Raw genomic sequence first — 17,715 nt, 5'->3', positions numbered from 1 at the left:
TGCACTAGTTCCAAAGATATTGACATTTTAGTAATCGTACTTTTGTCCAAAATTAAAAAAATCAAAATTTTTGTACATCTCAAAAATGGCTCTACTTTAATTTTTTCTGACCACGGCATTGAATTCAGCGTATGATTTTGCATTGGAAATGATCATCACCTTACCGAGTTCAAAAATGCTGTAAACTAGTGTAACTATTGATTATGACAAAAGAAATCATTGTGGTGAAAATTTGCACTAGCTATCAATATTAAATGGCAATACAGCAGGTGGTAACACATTTATTTAAACTTATTTGCGTTTAATCCCGTAATTGATGTTGACACTAACGAATCCTGGAAAAATCATCTATTCAATTTTTGTATTGTTTAATTTTTCCGTGCATGCTGTCATTCAGTCAAATTATCCGGCTGTAGTTTGACAGGTTTTCAAAAGTGATTTTTAAGAGTATCGATATGTTGAATCATCTAAGATCAGAGTTGTGTGGTGTTTGGTTTCAATCAGATCCAAAAAAGAGAAATAATAGTGTTTTGGAGTATGTTAAGAAGCGGACTGGTGGATAAAAGTTTACTGCAAAGCATAAAGAAGTTGTCATCCAGTTCTGCTCAAACCTGCAACAAAAATGGCAAAATTGCAAGCGGAACAGAGCTCATTTTCATATGCGTAATAAAACGTGGCTTTCTGGACAAGTCTTTCCTGAATCACGTTCTACTCGAGATATTCAGACAAAGAAAGCTTTCGATGAACTGACTGTTTGCAGCAAGAGAAGACGGGTTGCTGATCTCAGACAGGAAAATCTTCATGAAAACAGCAAAATGTAGCAAAACATTGAGGTACATGTTTTGAAAATTTATTAAGCATCCCCTTGGATCCCCCTATGAATTGTATATGAAACAGTAGGGTATAAGTTGCTGAATGAAATGACGTTGTCATATGCTGCTAATACTTGCTAACCTGCAAAGTACACCCCCTTAAAGATAGTGTAAAAAAAAAAATGTAAAAACTGGCATAAATCGTTTCAACAAAGAGATAACGATTTACTGTCTTATGCAAAAATGTGCATTTTCTAAGAACTTACAACTTTGTGCAATACTTGAAAAACGAGAAAATTCAACGAAAAAAAGTTATGGTGAAAAAACGTTTTTTGAGGGGGTACTACCGTTTGTAATTTTTTTTTATCTTAGTGCATACCCTCCTTAACCAAACATTTTCATAACTAAAATAAAGTACTTAAAAAATAAAGAAACATTCTATAAGGCATCAAAAAGCTTTACTCAATAGTTTCATCGCAAATAGCCATGTCCCACTTTTTTTGATTTCGTCCCACTGTGCACCGGTTCAAGAAAAATGGTCAAATACCCTGCAATATTGGTATTTCCGGAACGGGGACGACGTGTAGAGGCCGAAAATCGATCTCAGACGTCATTTTAGAATCCAAGATGGCGGCTATTTGCATGTTTGGCGTACACAGTTTTGCTCACGAACTGCTCATTTGCTAATAATTTTGCACAGTGTTGACGAAACATATACACTTAAAAATAACTATTTTTACACTAGACGTAATCCATCTTTGACGTCAATTGTGGAACGTAAACAAACATGTCATGTAAAATTAAGTGTTCCCAAACCGAAACATACACAACTAGACGAAAAGTACGATTGATTGAATTTATTTTCTCGTTTCTTTCAACTGATTCTTACGTCATTTGGGCCGCTTGCATGTGTCGGTCTCAGGGCACGGAAATTTACATGCTTTTTTGGTAGTGTGTAGTTCTGTTTGAAGCAGTCGATAGAATAGAGTTTAAGCTTTTTGTAGGTATGTAAAAAAGGAAATTTTAATTAAAGTAATAAACTGTATTTGATTTTGCGTTGCAAAAATGAAGTGAGAAATGCTCGCTGCACTTCTCGGACTTTAAGTGTAAAAATTCATTGGTGTTGATTCAAATGATATGATTTACCTACTCTTTGCATGTCTCCAGAAAACTATGATCCTAATCCATCCATTACTTTAAAGAAAACTATATTTCAACAACTGAGTGAAAAATTATTAACAAATGAGCAGTTGGTGTGTACAGTTGTGCATGTAAAGAGTGGCCATCGGTTCAAGAAAAACTGTCAAATACCCTACTATATACACACTTAAAAATAACGATTTTTACACGAGACGTAATCCATCTTTGACGTAAATTATGGAACGTAAACAAACTTGTCATGTAATATTAAGCATTCTCAAACCGAAACATACACAACTAGACGAAAAGTACGATTGATTGAATTTATTTTCTCGTTTCTTTCAACTGATTCTTACGTCATTTGGGTCGCTTGCATGTGTCGGTCTCAGGGCACGGAAATTTACATGTTTTTTTTTTGGTAGTGTGTAGGTATTTTCGGAAAGGGGATGACGTGTAAAGGCCGGAAGTAGATGCACGACGGCATTTTAGATTCCAAGATGGCAACGATCGGTTCAAGAAAAACTGTCCAATACCCTACAATATGGGTGAAATCCAAGATGGAGGCCATCGGTTCTAGAAAAACTATCAAATACACTAAAATATGGATGTTTCCGGATAGGGAACGACGTATAAATCTATTCCAAAAATACCCATATTGTGGGGTATTGACAGTATTTTCCAGTTTTTCATGAACCGAATACCGCCATCTTGGATTTCAAAATGGCGTTTGCCCCGGAGACGAACCAGCCCAGGGCTGAAAGTCTCCTTAATAAAGATATAAAAAAAAAAAAAAAAAAAAAAATGGCGTCAGGCATGAATTTCCGGTTCCTAAACGTCACTCCGATTAAAAAAATACCCATTAGACTGATGCAAAATTTGAAATTTTTGCTCCACAGTGCTCAAACGGTTTCAAATCAGGTCCTGATTACCCTCCTAAAATTTAAACTCTTTTGGTAAACAACTGACTTGGTACAAACCAATCGAAGTTTATATCGAAATTACTATGAGAAAACTAAACTTTTTGTTCATTGTCTTCTACCCATTTTCCATATTGCTTTTTTGAAAAGTTCTATAATTATTCTTACGGAAAATTTTCTAAGCTACAACTTTGCGAAAAATCGTGTTTCAGTCAAATGTCAAATTAAATAGTTATTAATTGTTTAAGAGATTGATAATCTTATGGCATGATCAAGCAGCTGTTCTGTGGGCAACACTGTATTCTGCAGTGTGACATAGTAGCCATGATATTTGTGTTCTATTCTTCGCACCAGAAACACCAATGTTGCCTGCTGAACATTTGAATGAGCATAATCATAAGACACCAGTGACTTGAATCATTAATAACTTTTGATCCTTATATTTGATTAAAAAGTAAATTTCAACAAAGATGTAGCTGAAAAAATTTGCTACAATCACTGCTATCATTTTTAAAAGCATAATGATGTGGTGAATTTTTAGATAGATATCAACAAAAACATAAGTTTTCCCATAGTAATTCCCATATAAACTTGAAATTGTTTGTGCCAAATCAGTTTCTTACAAAAGTAGTTCAAATTTTGGGAGGCAAATCAGGACCCAATTTGGAACCGTTTGAGCACTGTGGAGCGAAAATTTCAAATTTTGCATCAGTCTAATACCCATATTGTGGTGTATTTGACATTATTTTCCAGGTTTTCTGTAACCAGATGCCGACATCTTGGATTTCAAAATGGTGTCATACATAGATTTCCAGTTCCTACACGTCACTCTGATTGTAAAAATACCCATAGTGTGGGGTATTTCATAGTATTTCAATTCAATCAATCAATTCAGCTTATCGTTTACCAAAACGAACTGCTCTGCTTCTAAGTGTGCAGTGATTCCTCGTGAAAGTGCAGAGGTGTTCTCGGCTTCCATCAAAGCGAGTGTCACGTCAACACATTCCTACCCTTTCCTTTTTTGACCTGTGTTCGGGCGCGGCCGGCGCTGGTATTGCCTAGTTTGAGATCACCAGTTTTTACACATTGAAGATAATTGCTAGTCCCAAGAATCGTCTATTGGTTATCTGTGTAATTACAGCTGGTCTGGCAAAAACAGATCAGCAACCGTGGGCGGTCAATCATGGTTATGCTCATGCTTTAAACTGGTATTGTGTCAAGCTTACTTTTTAATTTGTTTGAATTTTATGAATGCCTTCTTTTCTTAATGTTCTAGACTAGACTAGAAACAATCTCGAGAATTTATTTTACATTAGCATTTATTCAACATCATAATAAGACGTTTTCAGGCTCTACAAATTGGCAACTCTTGAACTTTTCTCAGGGAACCTCAGGGAACTTCGTAAAACTTTAAGATCTTCTAAGAAGTTCATGGAACATCGTTGAAATTAACGAAAGCTTGTATACATTTTTGAGACTTCCTAGAGCTTCAGAAAAATTCATAAAAATTTAGGGAGTTTTGGAAGAGTTCAGAAAGCTGCGTAGAAGTGGCAATTCTATTTATGATTTGGAATTTTCGTAGATGTTAAACATTATTTTATTCTAGGGAACCTTATTATTGTTCGGGGATCTTCATATAATTTCAGGATACTTTAAGGGGGGAGTACACTTTGATTTTTCAAAAAATGTATTTTTTTTGGCCTAAAATGTTTCTTGGGATGTATACTTTAATTTAGAAAAGACTCCAAGTCCGCCAGAATATTCCTTACCGCTTTACGAAGCGATTTCCTAAAACATGTACCGGCGCGCTGAGAGAGCATTTTTATCTTTAAACGCGTTTATCTCGAAACGGGGTTTTTCAAACTGGCGTGGGAAATAACTCTAAACAGTTATCATCAAATTTGGATATCGCCTAGGTTTTCTTGTTCAGAATTAAATTCCTCTTAGAAATACGTATCCACATTTTCGATTTTGTCAAAAATGGATTTTTAATCCACGATTTTGTAAGCATTTTTAGGGTGAAAAAAGAGACTTTTTTGTCCTAAGGCCACAACTTTTGAAAAAATTAATTTAAAAAAAAATTGGAATACGTATTTCTAACCCAAATTTCATTACTAATCAGGATTCTTGTTCGATTTATGTTCCAGGATCACATGGAAAGGAGTATTTTCCCACGCCGTTTTCCGACTTCCGCGCGAGGACGCCCACGCGACCTGGTGCACCGGCCACGGGGAGACGCCAATCGAGTTCAAAAAAAATACTAATTGTAGTTCGAAGGATGACTAATAAATGGGTTATACCACATTTCCCTCCCTGAGTGTTTTATTGCTTCAAAAAAATAACGAAAATGCCTTACTTTTTGGACGTTCAAAGTGTACTACCCCCTCAATAAATAGTATTTTATATTGATTTAGTATTAAATGTACAATGTACAATTTGCCAAGGAGTAAAGTTTAATTTAATTTAAAATGAATGATGGCTACCGTGTTGAGTTTGTTAATTTCACTAAAGTAGGGTACAGTATAAAAAAAAAACACGTCTACTGAGGATTCATATTTCTAAAAAAATCATCTATCAATGAAACAGTCATCGGTGGTCATTGAAAAGTATTGCAACTATGTTTTGTCAATCAAATTGAAACTTTTATTGGCTCTGTTGTCTTGTGAATTTTAGCTATAATGGCCTCTTTTCTGATTTTTATCTCTCAATCTATGGAATCTACATGAAAACTATGTTGGAATTAAATTTCTAGAACAGTATGAGGAACATTATGCCATAGACTACACATTTTTATATTGGATGGGTGGAAAAATCGTAGAACAAATACTTTAAAATTCTTCACTTTTTAAGATATCTTCAAGCATGAAACTAAGTCAAACTTCAATAAAATCACTTTGAATAGTCAGCTTTTCGTTACAAAGTTGGTAGATAACACATTAAGCTTTGCTATGAAAGTTGTTATAGCAGTTTTCGTTGTTTCAGTCTCGAGATACAAATATTATAAGCCGTAAATTGCCTTAAAACATAAAATTGATTTGACGCACCTCTAAATCATCATCGATTTTGCTGAAAATTTGCACAGAAGTTCAAATTAACTTGACGAACAGTAATCACGGTTGACCCGGTGCATTCAGAATATTTCTGTTAAAATGAACAGGTCTAGAGTACACCCATTGGCAAATCAAAGTAAAGCCAAAACTGGCCATGCGACACCTAATTTTCAGATCCACAATTACAAAAATGATGATGTACTAAAAAAACGTCATGCAATTTGACAGATATCAAAACGTCATTACCATTTTCACCCACTCGCCATCTGCGAGTCAATCGTCACTTTGATTCTTCAATTGGACCGTGTACGGACCGTGGTTTGTATGTCTGTGAGTATGTGTTATATAATCAGTTATTTGACCAATCTTGTAGAGCACGGTTGTGCTGGCGCGAGCGGCATTTTTAAGACGAATGAGCGAGGCTAGATACCTCGACCAGGTCTCGACAATAAGTTTGGAATAGTTAAGGGAATTACGTACAAGTTCAAGAAATTCCACACGAGGAACTTCGCGAAAAATCAACGAGAAACGTAGAAGTGCAGCAGTGATATGTTTTGGAAATTTTGTAGCATTTTGGGAAGCTGCATACAACACAAGGAAGAAGTGTTAGTATGTTTACTAAAATGAACTATGTCGACTGAATATGTATTGGTTTTTTGCGACATCCCGAACGGAATAGTTGGGTTTGCATTTGAAGGCAGCAACCACTCGCTTGTGATTTTCAACGCAGTACGGAACACTTTTCCTTGCACTTCTTGCTTCCGATCGACAGTTGAACGTTCTTCGAAACGTGTTATGACACGAAAAACAGTAGATTGTTGGATTCTCAACATCTTTTCGATGGTTCGGTGCGAAGAATGAGAGTAGTTGAGGTGAGTGTGCAAAATTTGTCGCGCACGCGCTGCTCCTTCGGCTCCATTTTCAAAACTACTAGACATTTCACAATGAAACTCACGCACTGCAAACAATACAAGCTGAGATCATCTCACCCAAAATTTCATTAAAATTAACCCAAAGGGCAAAATTTTACAGCTTTTTGAAAATGGTAAGGTTATAAGGACCTAGAAATTGTTTCAAAAGCGCGTTTAAGATCAAATCTTTAAACTCCAAGTTATTTTTCCACTTCGCTAATACCAAATTCAACGCGGTTTCACAAGAATGACCTTCCCGATATCCCGATTTGATACCAGAACAATCGGGATATCGGGAAGGTCAAACTATTGCTATTTAAATACTCCAACAGCTGGCCTTCAACAACAAGTTCTAAAATTTTCTCTAATTTGTGCAACATGTTGATCGGACGAAACACTTCGGCTTTAATCGTTCCAGCAACTTTTTGAATAGGAACCACTAAGGATTCCTTCCAAATTTGTGGCACATGTCCAGTTTGCAATGATTCATTAAAAAGGTCCAGCAAGATGTTACCAATGACATGAAAGCAATCTTGAATAACTCTAGCATTAACATTGTCAACTCCAGCCGATTTTCCTAATGAAAAACAAATAACTCTAAGTTCATCTAATATAATTGGGTGAAAAACTTCAAATCTTCAACTACTTTTAACTGGCTGTTTTATTTCGTCAGGTTCATCGACCAATTCAATGGATTGATTAATCAATGAAACATTGTCTACAAAATAATAATTAAACTTAGCTGCAATTATTTGTTCTGACTGTTCTAATGTGCCATTAAAAGTTATGGACCGTGGTTTGCAATAACTAGGTTTTAATAAAGATTTCAATATTTTCCATATTTCTTTGCTGTTGTTTTGATGCTGATCAATCTTCCTTTGAACATATTCACAACGAGTTTTCTTTATCGATTGTGAATACTTATTACGCGCGATTGTGTACCTATTCCAATGATTGTCATTATTTGATCTACAAAACTTTTTGTACCATTTGTCCCTTTTCCGTTTAGGACGCAAAATATCCAAATTGTACTAGCTGTTCGAGTTCTTCAAAGAAACAAACTTTTGCTCAAAAATTATTAACTTATCAGCATTGAAAATGTATCAAATGAACATTTACCTGAAACATTTTCAATCATAGCAATTACATTTTCAATAAATGGCGCCGGTGGTGTAGTGGTAAGCATGATTACCTCTCACCCCAGCAGGCCTGGTGTAGTGGTAAGCATGATTACCTCTCACCCCAGCAGGCCTGGGTTCAATCCCAGTCGGCGCCGCCGGGATGTTCTGAGCCATAACATCTGTGAACACGCCTTCCTTCGGATGGGAAGTAAAGCCGTTGGTCCCCGGTTCATGAGTTGATGGGTCGATAGGTAGGGTCCAGGTGTGGGAGCTGCCTTCCTGGCACGTCGGCATTGGTGCTCTGCACGGAAAACAAGATCGACGGAAAAAACAAACCAGAGGAAAAAAAAAAAACATTTTCGTATGGCCTACATCTATTAGACCTCCGACATAACAGGAATATGTCATATTGGTTCAGTGTATGGCAGCGAGTTGTCAATTTGCTAGTTGAGTGTCAACAAGTATATTTATTATTTTGCTTTAAATCTTGATTAGAAATTCGAGATGAAACTCTATGGAATCGAGAAAAATATTGTTGCGCTCAGAAAACGACGCTTTTGCAGATGACCCACATATTTTTTTAAACTAAAAAAAAACCCAATTAGCGACTGGCTCAAATCTTGGATCCAAATCTATACCCCAATTGTCTCTCCCTAAACTTGTAATCGAAGATCACCCTTCATTTTTGTTTTCCTCTCTGCTGATCCTTCATTCCCCTCACCAAAATACCTTCAAGGGCTTCCTCCTTTTCGCCTCATCACAGTTCCTTAAAACTGCATGGCCTGCTTACCTAAGTCTTCCGCCTGTCATCCAGCCTGAAGAAATCGAGACAGATGTGTCGCTCCGCCATCGTTGTTGTTGTTGTTGTTGTTGTGGCTTTCAGGTTCGCTGGTTCCTCACGCCAACCAGCCATATCGTTCGTGTGTTGAGTTTTGTTTTGCTGTTTCGCATGTTGAATCAGCACAAATCGGTACGGTGCTGCTGCTGTCGGTGTCAGCAAAAAATCGGAAATGTGTTGTAATGATGGTAAATACGGATGAGTGGGAATAAGGATTTTTTTTTTTATTCTCGCTCCAGTCCGACAAAACTCCGACGGTTTGATATGTTGTTTTTTTTTCTTTTCGGATGAGAGCGTGAGCTAATTGAATGAGGATGATTCTAGTTGCAGTTTTCCGGAGAAATCAGAACACGGGAGAACGGCCATGGGAAGAAGCGCGCATGAGCGATCCGAAGTGGTTGTGTTTGTGTTGGGTTCGGGCCAAGTCCGACAACTCCGTGGCACCCTGTACTTACGGGAGAGAAGAGCGGGAGAGACCTTTTGGGTTATATGAGAGACGGCATGCGGAGATAATTGAGGATCTACGCTTTTCAGGGCAGCCGGATAAGCAGCAAATCAATAATTAAGGCCGTGTGAGGGCTCTTACTGCGAGAAGGCTCTCTCGGTGGGAAGAAGCTCTCCGACTGTTCATTGATTTGCTGCTTCGTGGTGGGCTCTAGTACGCAAGGCTCGTGTGTTTTGCGTGCTTGGGAAGATTCAGTCAATGCTTGTTTACCGTGCGCTTCGGACGTGCTTGTCATTCTGTGCGTGGTGTTTTTATCTCTCGGTGTAGTGAGTGACTGTCAGAAGTCTGGAAGGCATCAAATGAAAAGAGTGAAAAGCTGAAGCCCAAATAAGAGAAGGAAGCAATTTTGACCCATCCAAAATTTCCATTTCTTGCCCAAGGGGAGGAAGTAAATTGGCCTGTGTGGAGTGTTGAACTCGCTGCGGTAGAACACGGAGCAAGGCGAACATTAATATCGACACGCAAGTGGGCTGCAGAAGCAGCTGCGGAAGAAGAAGAGGGGAAGCAGCAATCATGAGAAGTGAAGAGAAGAAAAATCAATCGCAGTTGTAGGAACGCGTTAATGCACACGTAGAAGCCGCTGAAGAAATGCTGGCACTGGGAAGATACGAGAAAAAAGTGGGAATGCCCTCAAATTTTGGCAGGTCTCGAGTGCTGATGGGCGGAAGTTCGTAATTATCGTTTTCCAGTGAGAGCGAGTGGTGGTGAATTAAGATTTCGAAAGCCAATTTCGGAACGGAAGCTGGAAGAAAGCAAACCGCCCGAGATTAAGTGCTTTCCCCTTGCTGCTGCTGTTGCTCGAAAGACACCGTGTGAGGGAAAGGAAGTTAACTGTAGAAGATGCGCCCCTACTGACGTGAATGAGTTACGGGGATGACCGCAAGGATTTACGAACGGACTCATGTAAACATTGAGCCGTGAGAATATCTCGTAAAAACAAATTGGTGAATAGAGTGCTGTTCGTGTTGGCCGTTTTTGGGCAGTAAAAGACTGGAAAGGAAGCCGAGAATCGAGAACCGTAACGAACCGCAAAAAAGGATTATGAAATATTCAATTTCCGAGTAGTTTTTCCCGGTGCTTCTGTGGTCGGCCAATTGTTCTGGTCGCAAGTTCTCACGCATAAAAACATAGCCGTGTGTGTTTGGGTGTATGTGTCCACGGAGTGGTGGACCGACCGGCTATTAAACCGTGTGCGTCAGGATCTCGCACCCGAGCCGCTTCCCGAACGTATTACGTAATAAATTTTCGTATAAAGCTCACACATAACAAGGATTAAATTGGATTTATTACCAGTGAATAAAAAAGATAGATTTATGTACAAAATTGATTTTTTATGAATTTTCTCTGCCACGGTTTGTGCACTGGTGCGGGAGGTCTGGATGCACGTGAGCTCCAGACCAGGTGAAGTAACGAGGGAAAACGGATCAAAATAAAGGCCTTCGCTGGGGTGGGTTATCGTTTCATCGAGGCATTATAAATAGTAATGTGATAATCATAATTGCATTCAGCCGATTGTGGAAGGAAAAGACCGAAGAAAAATTGTTCCGTGAAAAATCAATTGACGGTGAAGTAGGTGGCAGACCGTCAGCCAGTCAGTGAGTGAGTGAAAGAAGATCAAAACGACTAAGCAAATGAGGTGGAAAAGCGAAAATCACTTCAGTGTTCATTAAAAGGAAAGAACCAGCCACTGTTGAAGTGAATGTGCGCACCCAACTGTAACAGTGAATAGTGAACATAGCAAAGCACGACCCAAGGCACAAGACTTTCCAGTAGACGAACACGAAGCAAGAAGTCTAAAATGGTGAATTAGTTGCGACGAAGAAAAACACCCCTCGGATTAAGTGTGATTAAGAAGGTTGCTTCGATAAACTGGATCATAAACCCCGTCGAAGAGCAGTCACCGAAGAGAAGAAGAATCTGCCCCTACAAGACGGACACGCGTGTGCTCATGTTGTTGTGCGTGCCGATGTGCCCCACTGAACGGACCGAACGATCAAAGGCGAAAATTACATAATCCCCTCGGTAATAAGCTTAATAATTTGTAATCCTCGACGCGTTAAAAGGACGAAAAAGACCAACGGCATTGTGCGCAATTATCCTGCTTCGGATCTGATAATCTAGATCGCGTGCCCCTCCCCTCAATCTGGAGGCGAAAAAATGCGAAACGAAAACAAGCTGTAGGCCGAATAAATCCAAAAATCCCTTTTATACGCTCAACGCCGGAGCCTAGAGAAGAAAGGAAACTCGCCTAATTCCTTTGGATAACTGCGATAACGAAGGCCGGAGACCATCAGCGCGTAAAGCAAACACAGATGAAAGCCTTTGCTCTGCAGCATCATCGCCATCATCATCAGCAGCATCATCGTCAACAGCAACGTCATCGTTAGGCCACTGCTGTTTGTGCGGGGAACAGACAACCCAGAGCCTGATATGGTAGTGTCTCCTCTGCTACCACGCGAGCCCACAGCAGCAGCAGCAGCGAATCGCGTGCTACTAGCATTTGGTCCATCCTGTCGGGTGTGAATACCGACTCATCAGCACATCCATCCCCGCTGACCGTGCCCGCGTTAACACACACAAACAACCTCGCATGCACCCATCAGTGACATTGAAGAAGCATATCCCAGTGATCTCTTCATTCTACGAAAACGGAAGAGCTCAATCTCAGGCTCACATCATGACCGAACAGCAACAACAACAACAACCCCAACAACAACAAGAACAAAAGCGACGGTGGCACAGTAGCAGCAGTAGTAGAACGGCACCGACTACGATGCCATTGGCGGGCATCATTAGTATAGGCCGGACGAAATCACGCTCTCATCGAACGAAAACATCAACATCCTCAATCTCGTCCATCATCTCGAACGGTGCTCTGGCGGTGGTGCTGATTCTGATAACCGCCTGCATTGTCCGAACGGGTGCCGAACGCAGCTGTCCAACGATGTGCCAATGCAAGTGGAAAGGCGGCAAACAAGCGGTCGAGTGCATCGATAAGCAGATGATGCTCATACCGGATAACATTGACCATTCCACCCAGGTGCTCGATATGTCCGGTAACAATCTCCAGATACTGGCGAAGGACACCTTCACCAAGGCGAATCTCCTCAATCTGCAGAAGCTTTTCCTGCGCAACTGTCGCATAGGGCAGATCGACGACGGGGCCTTCGCCGGGTTGACCAATCTCGTCGAAGTGGATCTGTCGCTGAATTTGCTCACGGCAGTTCCATCGGCAGCGTTTCAGTACATACCGTCGCTTAGAGATCTCACGCTAGCTCGAAATCACATACAGAAGATCGAATCGCACGCTTTTCGGAACGTAACCAGCCTCACCAAGCTGGACCTTGCCTATTGCGAGATCCAAACCATCGCACCGCAGGCATTCGAGGGTCTCAGCTCGTTGCACTCGCTCAAACTGAATGGCAATCAGCTGTCCGAACTACGGCCTAAAACGATCGAAACACTAAATAAACTGCACGGGGTCGAACTGCATGAGAACCCTTGGGTCTGTGACTGCCGGCTGCGGGCCGCCAAGGTTTGGCTAATGGATAACAAAATTTCCTACACGATTCCTCCCGTCTGTGCTGGGGGCCCGGAGCGAATCATAGGTAAATCATTCTACGAACTACAGGTGGATGATTTCGCCTGCAAACCGGAGATGCTCCCGGTGCGGAGATACATCCAGGCATACACCGGAGAGAATGCAAGCATTGAGTGTAGAACCAGTGCCGTTCCTTCGGCCAACGTCAATTGGTACTGGAACGGAAAGCTACTGCTCAACAATTCCCAGTTTAGTTCCTATCAGCGAGTGTACGTATACGAGCAGGGTAACTTTGAGAAGCGCAGCCGGCTGGTGCTGACCAATGCCCTGGATACGGACTCAAACGAATTCTACTGCGTAGTAGAGAACCGGGCAGGCACGGCCGAGGCCAATTTTACCCTGCATGTGGTGATGCGCGATATCGGATTCGCCATCGAAAACAAACAAATCATCGGCCTGAGTGCGGCCCTGGTGATATTGATCCTATTTATATTGCTGATCATACTCTTCCTGTTGGTCCGACTGCGGCGGATACCGATGCCGGACACGAAAACGCCGAACCAGGTCGAGGTGATCACTTCTGTAAGTCCCTCTAGTAATGTAAATGGCAAGGTGAACACACCTATTAATGATGTCCATTCTCCAGATCGAAAAAACTCCGCCGATCTAAAGTGCGCCAATCCGGTGCAGAAACCGCCCCGACTGACTGATCTGCCCTACTCGACGTCCCATTACGACGCCGGTGGCAGTTTGATCGCATCCGGAAACTGTTTCGTGTCGCCAACGCATTCGTCCGCTGGGAACAACCCAGATTTGATCAACGACACGAAACGGCTCGGAAGTATTGGTGATCTGGCCGGTACCGGTGGGCTACTCGATAACAATATCATCAACAGCGCTGCAAGTGGATCGCTGTCGGCCAATGTGGCCAATGCGCTCAATACTCTCTCGCTGATGGATCCCATCGAGCGACCGGGCAGTGGCGAGTACAGTCGGGCTGGCTGTGATTCGCTGTATCCTTCCGGTCTGTGGGAAACGCACAGCTCCAATCTAACGTCGGCGTTGGAGCAGACGAGTGATATGCTGCTGGCGCGAGCTCCCGGTCCCACGATCGCTAGCGGAGGCTACACGGCATATTCGGACAAGATCCCCATCATCGGTGCTAACAACAATATGATGAACTTGGACGACGAAACCTCTTCGGTGGACTATCTGAGTCGGACGTTTCCGCGGACTCACTTCGGTGGCAGCGGTACGATCGGTGTTGCTGGCGGAGGAAGCAGCAGTGGTTCCAACGTGACAGGTGCCGTAGGGGGAACCACCACTGCCGTCAATATCGGCAGTACCAACGCAACCAGCGGCGGTGGCTATCCCTCCGACTATGGGCTGCCCATTGTGCCCGGAGCGGAGCAGTTGCACAACAAACTCAGCAGTATACAGCCGGCACACCACGGCAGCACCGGAAGCATGCCGATGAATGCAAAAACCCTGCGTGTGTGGCAGAAAGGTGGCGTACCGGTGCTGCCCCCAGTGACGGCCTTGAAACGTGCATTATCCAACAGTCGGAACTCCCCAGACGAGGGCTACCAGGAAGGATGCGGTACTGATGTGTAGTCAATTTTTTAAAGTTTTTGTTTTCGAATGTGCAGTTTTAAGCGCGAAGGTGCAGAACGAACGAACGATTGTTACATTTATTTTGTATACACATTTATCACACACACACACATACATACCCACACACAGAGGTACACGCCTGCGGTTGTTTGATTACAATTCTCCTGGAAGGTCGAACGAAAGCAAGAGAGAGGGTTTTCACCAAGTTTTCCTTATCGGGGTTGTCGACTGAGTATAACTAGTAAATGTTGTAAACACAAATGATAATGAAGACAGCGCTGTGTAGGTACGAGTGAAATGCAGGAAGCGGAAGCGAATGGGCGCACGAGAGGACACCTTCGGAAAAGGTAATCCTGTTCGGAATGAAAAAAGACTTGTAATTTAATTATTAATGAAAATGGTAATTAATTAGGTGTACAGAACAGAAAACTAGTTTATATAATTATAGCGAAGGAATAAATTATATATACACATTAAAAAAAAAAACAAAAACAAGAAGAAAAACAGAAAAGTATATAAATGGTTAAATTGAAAAAATCGAAAAATTAAGGAAAAAAAAGCTAGGCTAGTTTTATATATGAAAAAGCAGAAAATGGAAAACTTGTAAAAAGTTAATTTAAAATAAATGCAAAAGCGGTAAAAAGCTGGAGAAAATGAAAAAAACCAAAGACTTTGAAACTAAACGAAGAATTTTCTTCCGGATCTGCATGTCGCTCGAAGAAGGACGAAGCAATGAGAGATGCGAGAGTTGTAATACAAGTTCTGTGCAAACGAGAGAAAGAGAGAAAGAGAAAAAAACAGTGCTAGTACAGAGCGAAAAACCTACATACCTTAGTAAACGATCTTTTAGGAAGGAATGAGAAATAAAGAAAAGAAAAAAAAAACTAAAGTAAATGAAATCGAGAATAATATCCTTTCGTTTTGTTTTATTTACGTTTGTTCATTTCCAACTGCATCCTACCTGCGTCAAAGAAAAAAAAAGTCTGCCCGTTCGTCCGCCTTGTTTGGTCGGTTTAGAAGCTCCGCTGGTTCAGCGGAAAAGTGTGCCTCCGTTTCGATGCGCTCTGGCTTTAAAGTTTCCTGTTTTTGGTGTACCGACCGGCCATCGATGCCTTCTTTATGTAGTAGGTGCTCCACTTTGCGGTGAGTATGGTCCTGGTGTGGGCCGGGGAAATCGATGGAGCAGGTGATGATGGTAGAGGTGTTTTCCTGTTGAACGGATCCACGGTCACGAAAGGCGCATGGATGGAGCATGTTCGTCCAAGTCAAAATATACATAGAAGAGCTAAAAGGTTGCTTGACGGCAAACTTTGGCGGTGGCTGTGGCGGTGGCGGCGGATTCCAGGACGGCTGTCGGATCAACGATACGGCAGGCCGGGTTTTTCAGCTGCTCCAAGGAACGCCGAGCCCGACTGGAATGGAACTTTTTGAACGGTGAGTTGTTATTTATCGGTAGCGAAGAACTATTTTGCGTAGAGTGGTGTGAAAGCGAATGGAAATGAATTTTATTAGATTTTTTTTTTATTCGCAATTCTGTTATCAGTTCAAGGGTGGGTGGAAAACTTACCGCTTTTCTGACGCTTGTCTGTACGTTGCTGGATGTTATGGGAACCATAAATGTGGTTGAATGGCTACCGATTTTGTCTCGCTTGCCAGCCATTGAATTTACGAATATATTATGTATGTGCTAAATAAATTTTGATCGATGAATGAGATTAAAAAAATCCTTTCATAATCAAAAGGTTCGGAAAATAACGTTTCCCTCAGTTTCAATAACAACTATAAACAGAAGTGTACTTAAGGTACTTGGACGTTTTTTAACTAACGCAGACGTCGAGGAACACTCTAGGTACATAAGCGTTTCTCAGTCTATGATCTGCTCATAGGTGAGGCGTGGAAATTCAGACAACTTGGTCAGAAGAAGCATTTCCTCTATCATCGTACACGGCCAATGAGATCAACCCAAATTTTAGTTTAGTTTACTAATAAATCGCAAAAATTACAGGGTCACAGCGATGAGTAAATTTACCTCATGTTTTCCAGGTTTCCCAGTTTTATTTTCCAGGAAAAAATCTCGAATATGAGAAAATTAGAGATTGGATTATCTATTTTCTACTCCTTTTGTCAATTTTTATCATTTTCCAGCAGATTTTTTAGGTTTTCCACAAGAAAACATGAAGCAAATTTACTTATCGCTGAGTTCCTGCAATGTTTATTTATTTATTTATTTATTTATTTAATTAAATCTTCAACATAATGTTGTACAGATATTTTCTAGCCTAGGTGTCGAATTCTATGTCTGTAAGTAGACTTACTAATGTTAAAATCATATACATCAAACGTTTCATTAAACACACGACAGCACAAAGTCCACGGTTCGTTGAATCCATAGTTGGTCCGATGGGTAGGTTGCCACAGAAGCGTGTAACTACGTAGAACTCTTTAAGTTTATTTGTAATCTAATCAATGAATATTGGCCCCGCAAAGCTATAGAAAATGAGCCTGGAAAAATAAACGCATTATATAAAAAAAACTCTTTGAGGAGCATTGGTGTAGATTTGGCTCACAAGAGAGTTGCAATCCACGTCACCGTTAAGCAATCCAAACACGAAGAGTCGCTGAAGTAGTTTCCTCCTCTCTGCCAACTTGTCCAGGTCAATCAGCCTGCACCGTTCTTCGTAAGGCGGCAAATTTACCGAATCGTTCCAGGGCAGAACACGTAAAGCGTATCTTACGAAGTTTCGCTGAATGGCTTCGATTCTGTTAGCTTGAATAGCGTGAAAGGGTGCCCACACAACAACACCATACTCTAGAAGACTGCGGAAGAGAGCACAGTATAGTGATTTCAGCGCGTAGATGTTCTGGAATGCGTTTGTGTTTCGTTTCAAGAAACCTAATGTGGCGAATGCTTTAGCAGTTATCATGGAGATGTGCTCATTGAATCTGACTTTAGAGTCGATGATAACACCCAAATCCTTAACTGAAGAAACGAAGAGCAAACTACTGAGTCCTATCCTATAGTCATGTCGTAAGGGCTCGCGTGAACGGCTAAAAGATATTGCGCAGCATTTTGTGACATTAAGCTGCATACCGTTCAATGTACACCAGCGCAAAAGGGAATCAATATCCTTCTGGAGTGTGCAACAGTCAAGTCTTGACTTAATTGTACGAAAGATCTTTAAGTCATCGGCGAACATAAGTTTCGAAGAACACAGTCGACTACACAGATCGTTCACGAACAGGATGAAAATTAAAGGCCCCAAATG

The 17,715-nt window shown here is 41.1% G+C and overlaps 1 protein-coding gene across 1 annotated transcript; it reads left to right on the top strand.

Moving 5' to 3' along the window:
* Positions 1 to 9,504: 9,504 nt before the first annotated feature.
* Positions 9,505 to 15,229, top strand: LOC135707821 (amphoterin-induced protein 2-like). The gene has a single exon (XM_065229718.1). The coding sequence runs from the start codon at positions 11,885 to 11,887 to the stop codon at positions 14,447 to 14,449; it is 2,565 nt and encodes an 854-aa protein (XP_065085790.1). The 5' UTR covers positions 9,505 to 11,884; the 3' UTR covers positions 14,450 to 15,229.
* The last annotated feature ends 2,486 nt before the right edge of the window (positions 15,230 to 17,715 follow it).

The sequence above is a fragment of the Ochlerotatus camptorhynchus genome, unplaced genomic scaffold, assembly GCF_037179485.1.
Source record: "Ochlerotatus camptorhynchus isolate MF236.1 unplaced genomic scaffold, CSIRO-AGI_Acam_v1.1 ptg000320l, whole genome shotgun sequence".
Classification (NCBI taxonomy): Eukaryota; Metazoa; Arthropoda; class Insecta; order Diptera; family Culicidae; genus Ochlerotatus; species Ochlerotatus camptorhynchus.
The sequence above is the reverse complement of the archived record's forward strand: the minus strand, read 5'-3'. Positions and strand labels throughout refer to the sequence as shown.

Bases quoted from the DNA above. Each gene is read 5' to 3' on its own strand.
- LOC135707821 (XM_065229718.1), top strand. From the start codon at position 11,885: ATGCACCCATCAGTGACATTGAAGAAGCATATCCCAGTGATCTCTTCA.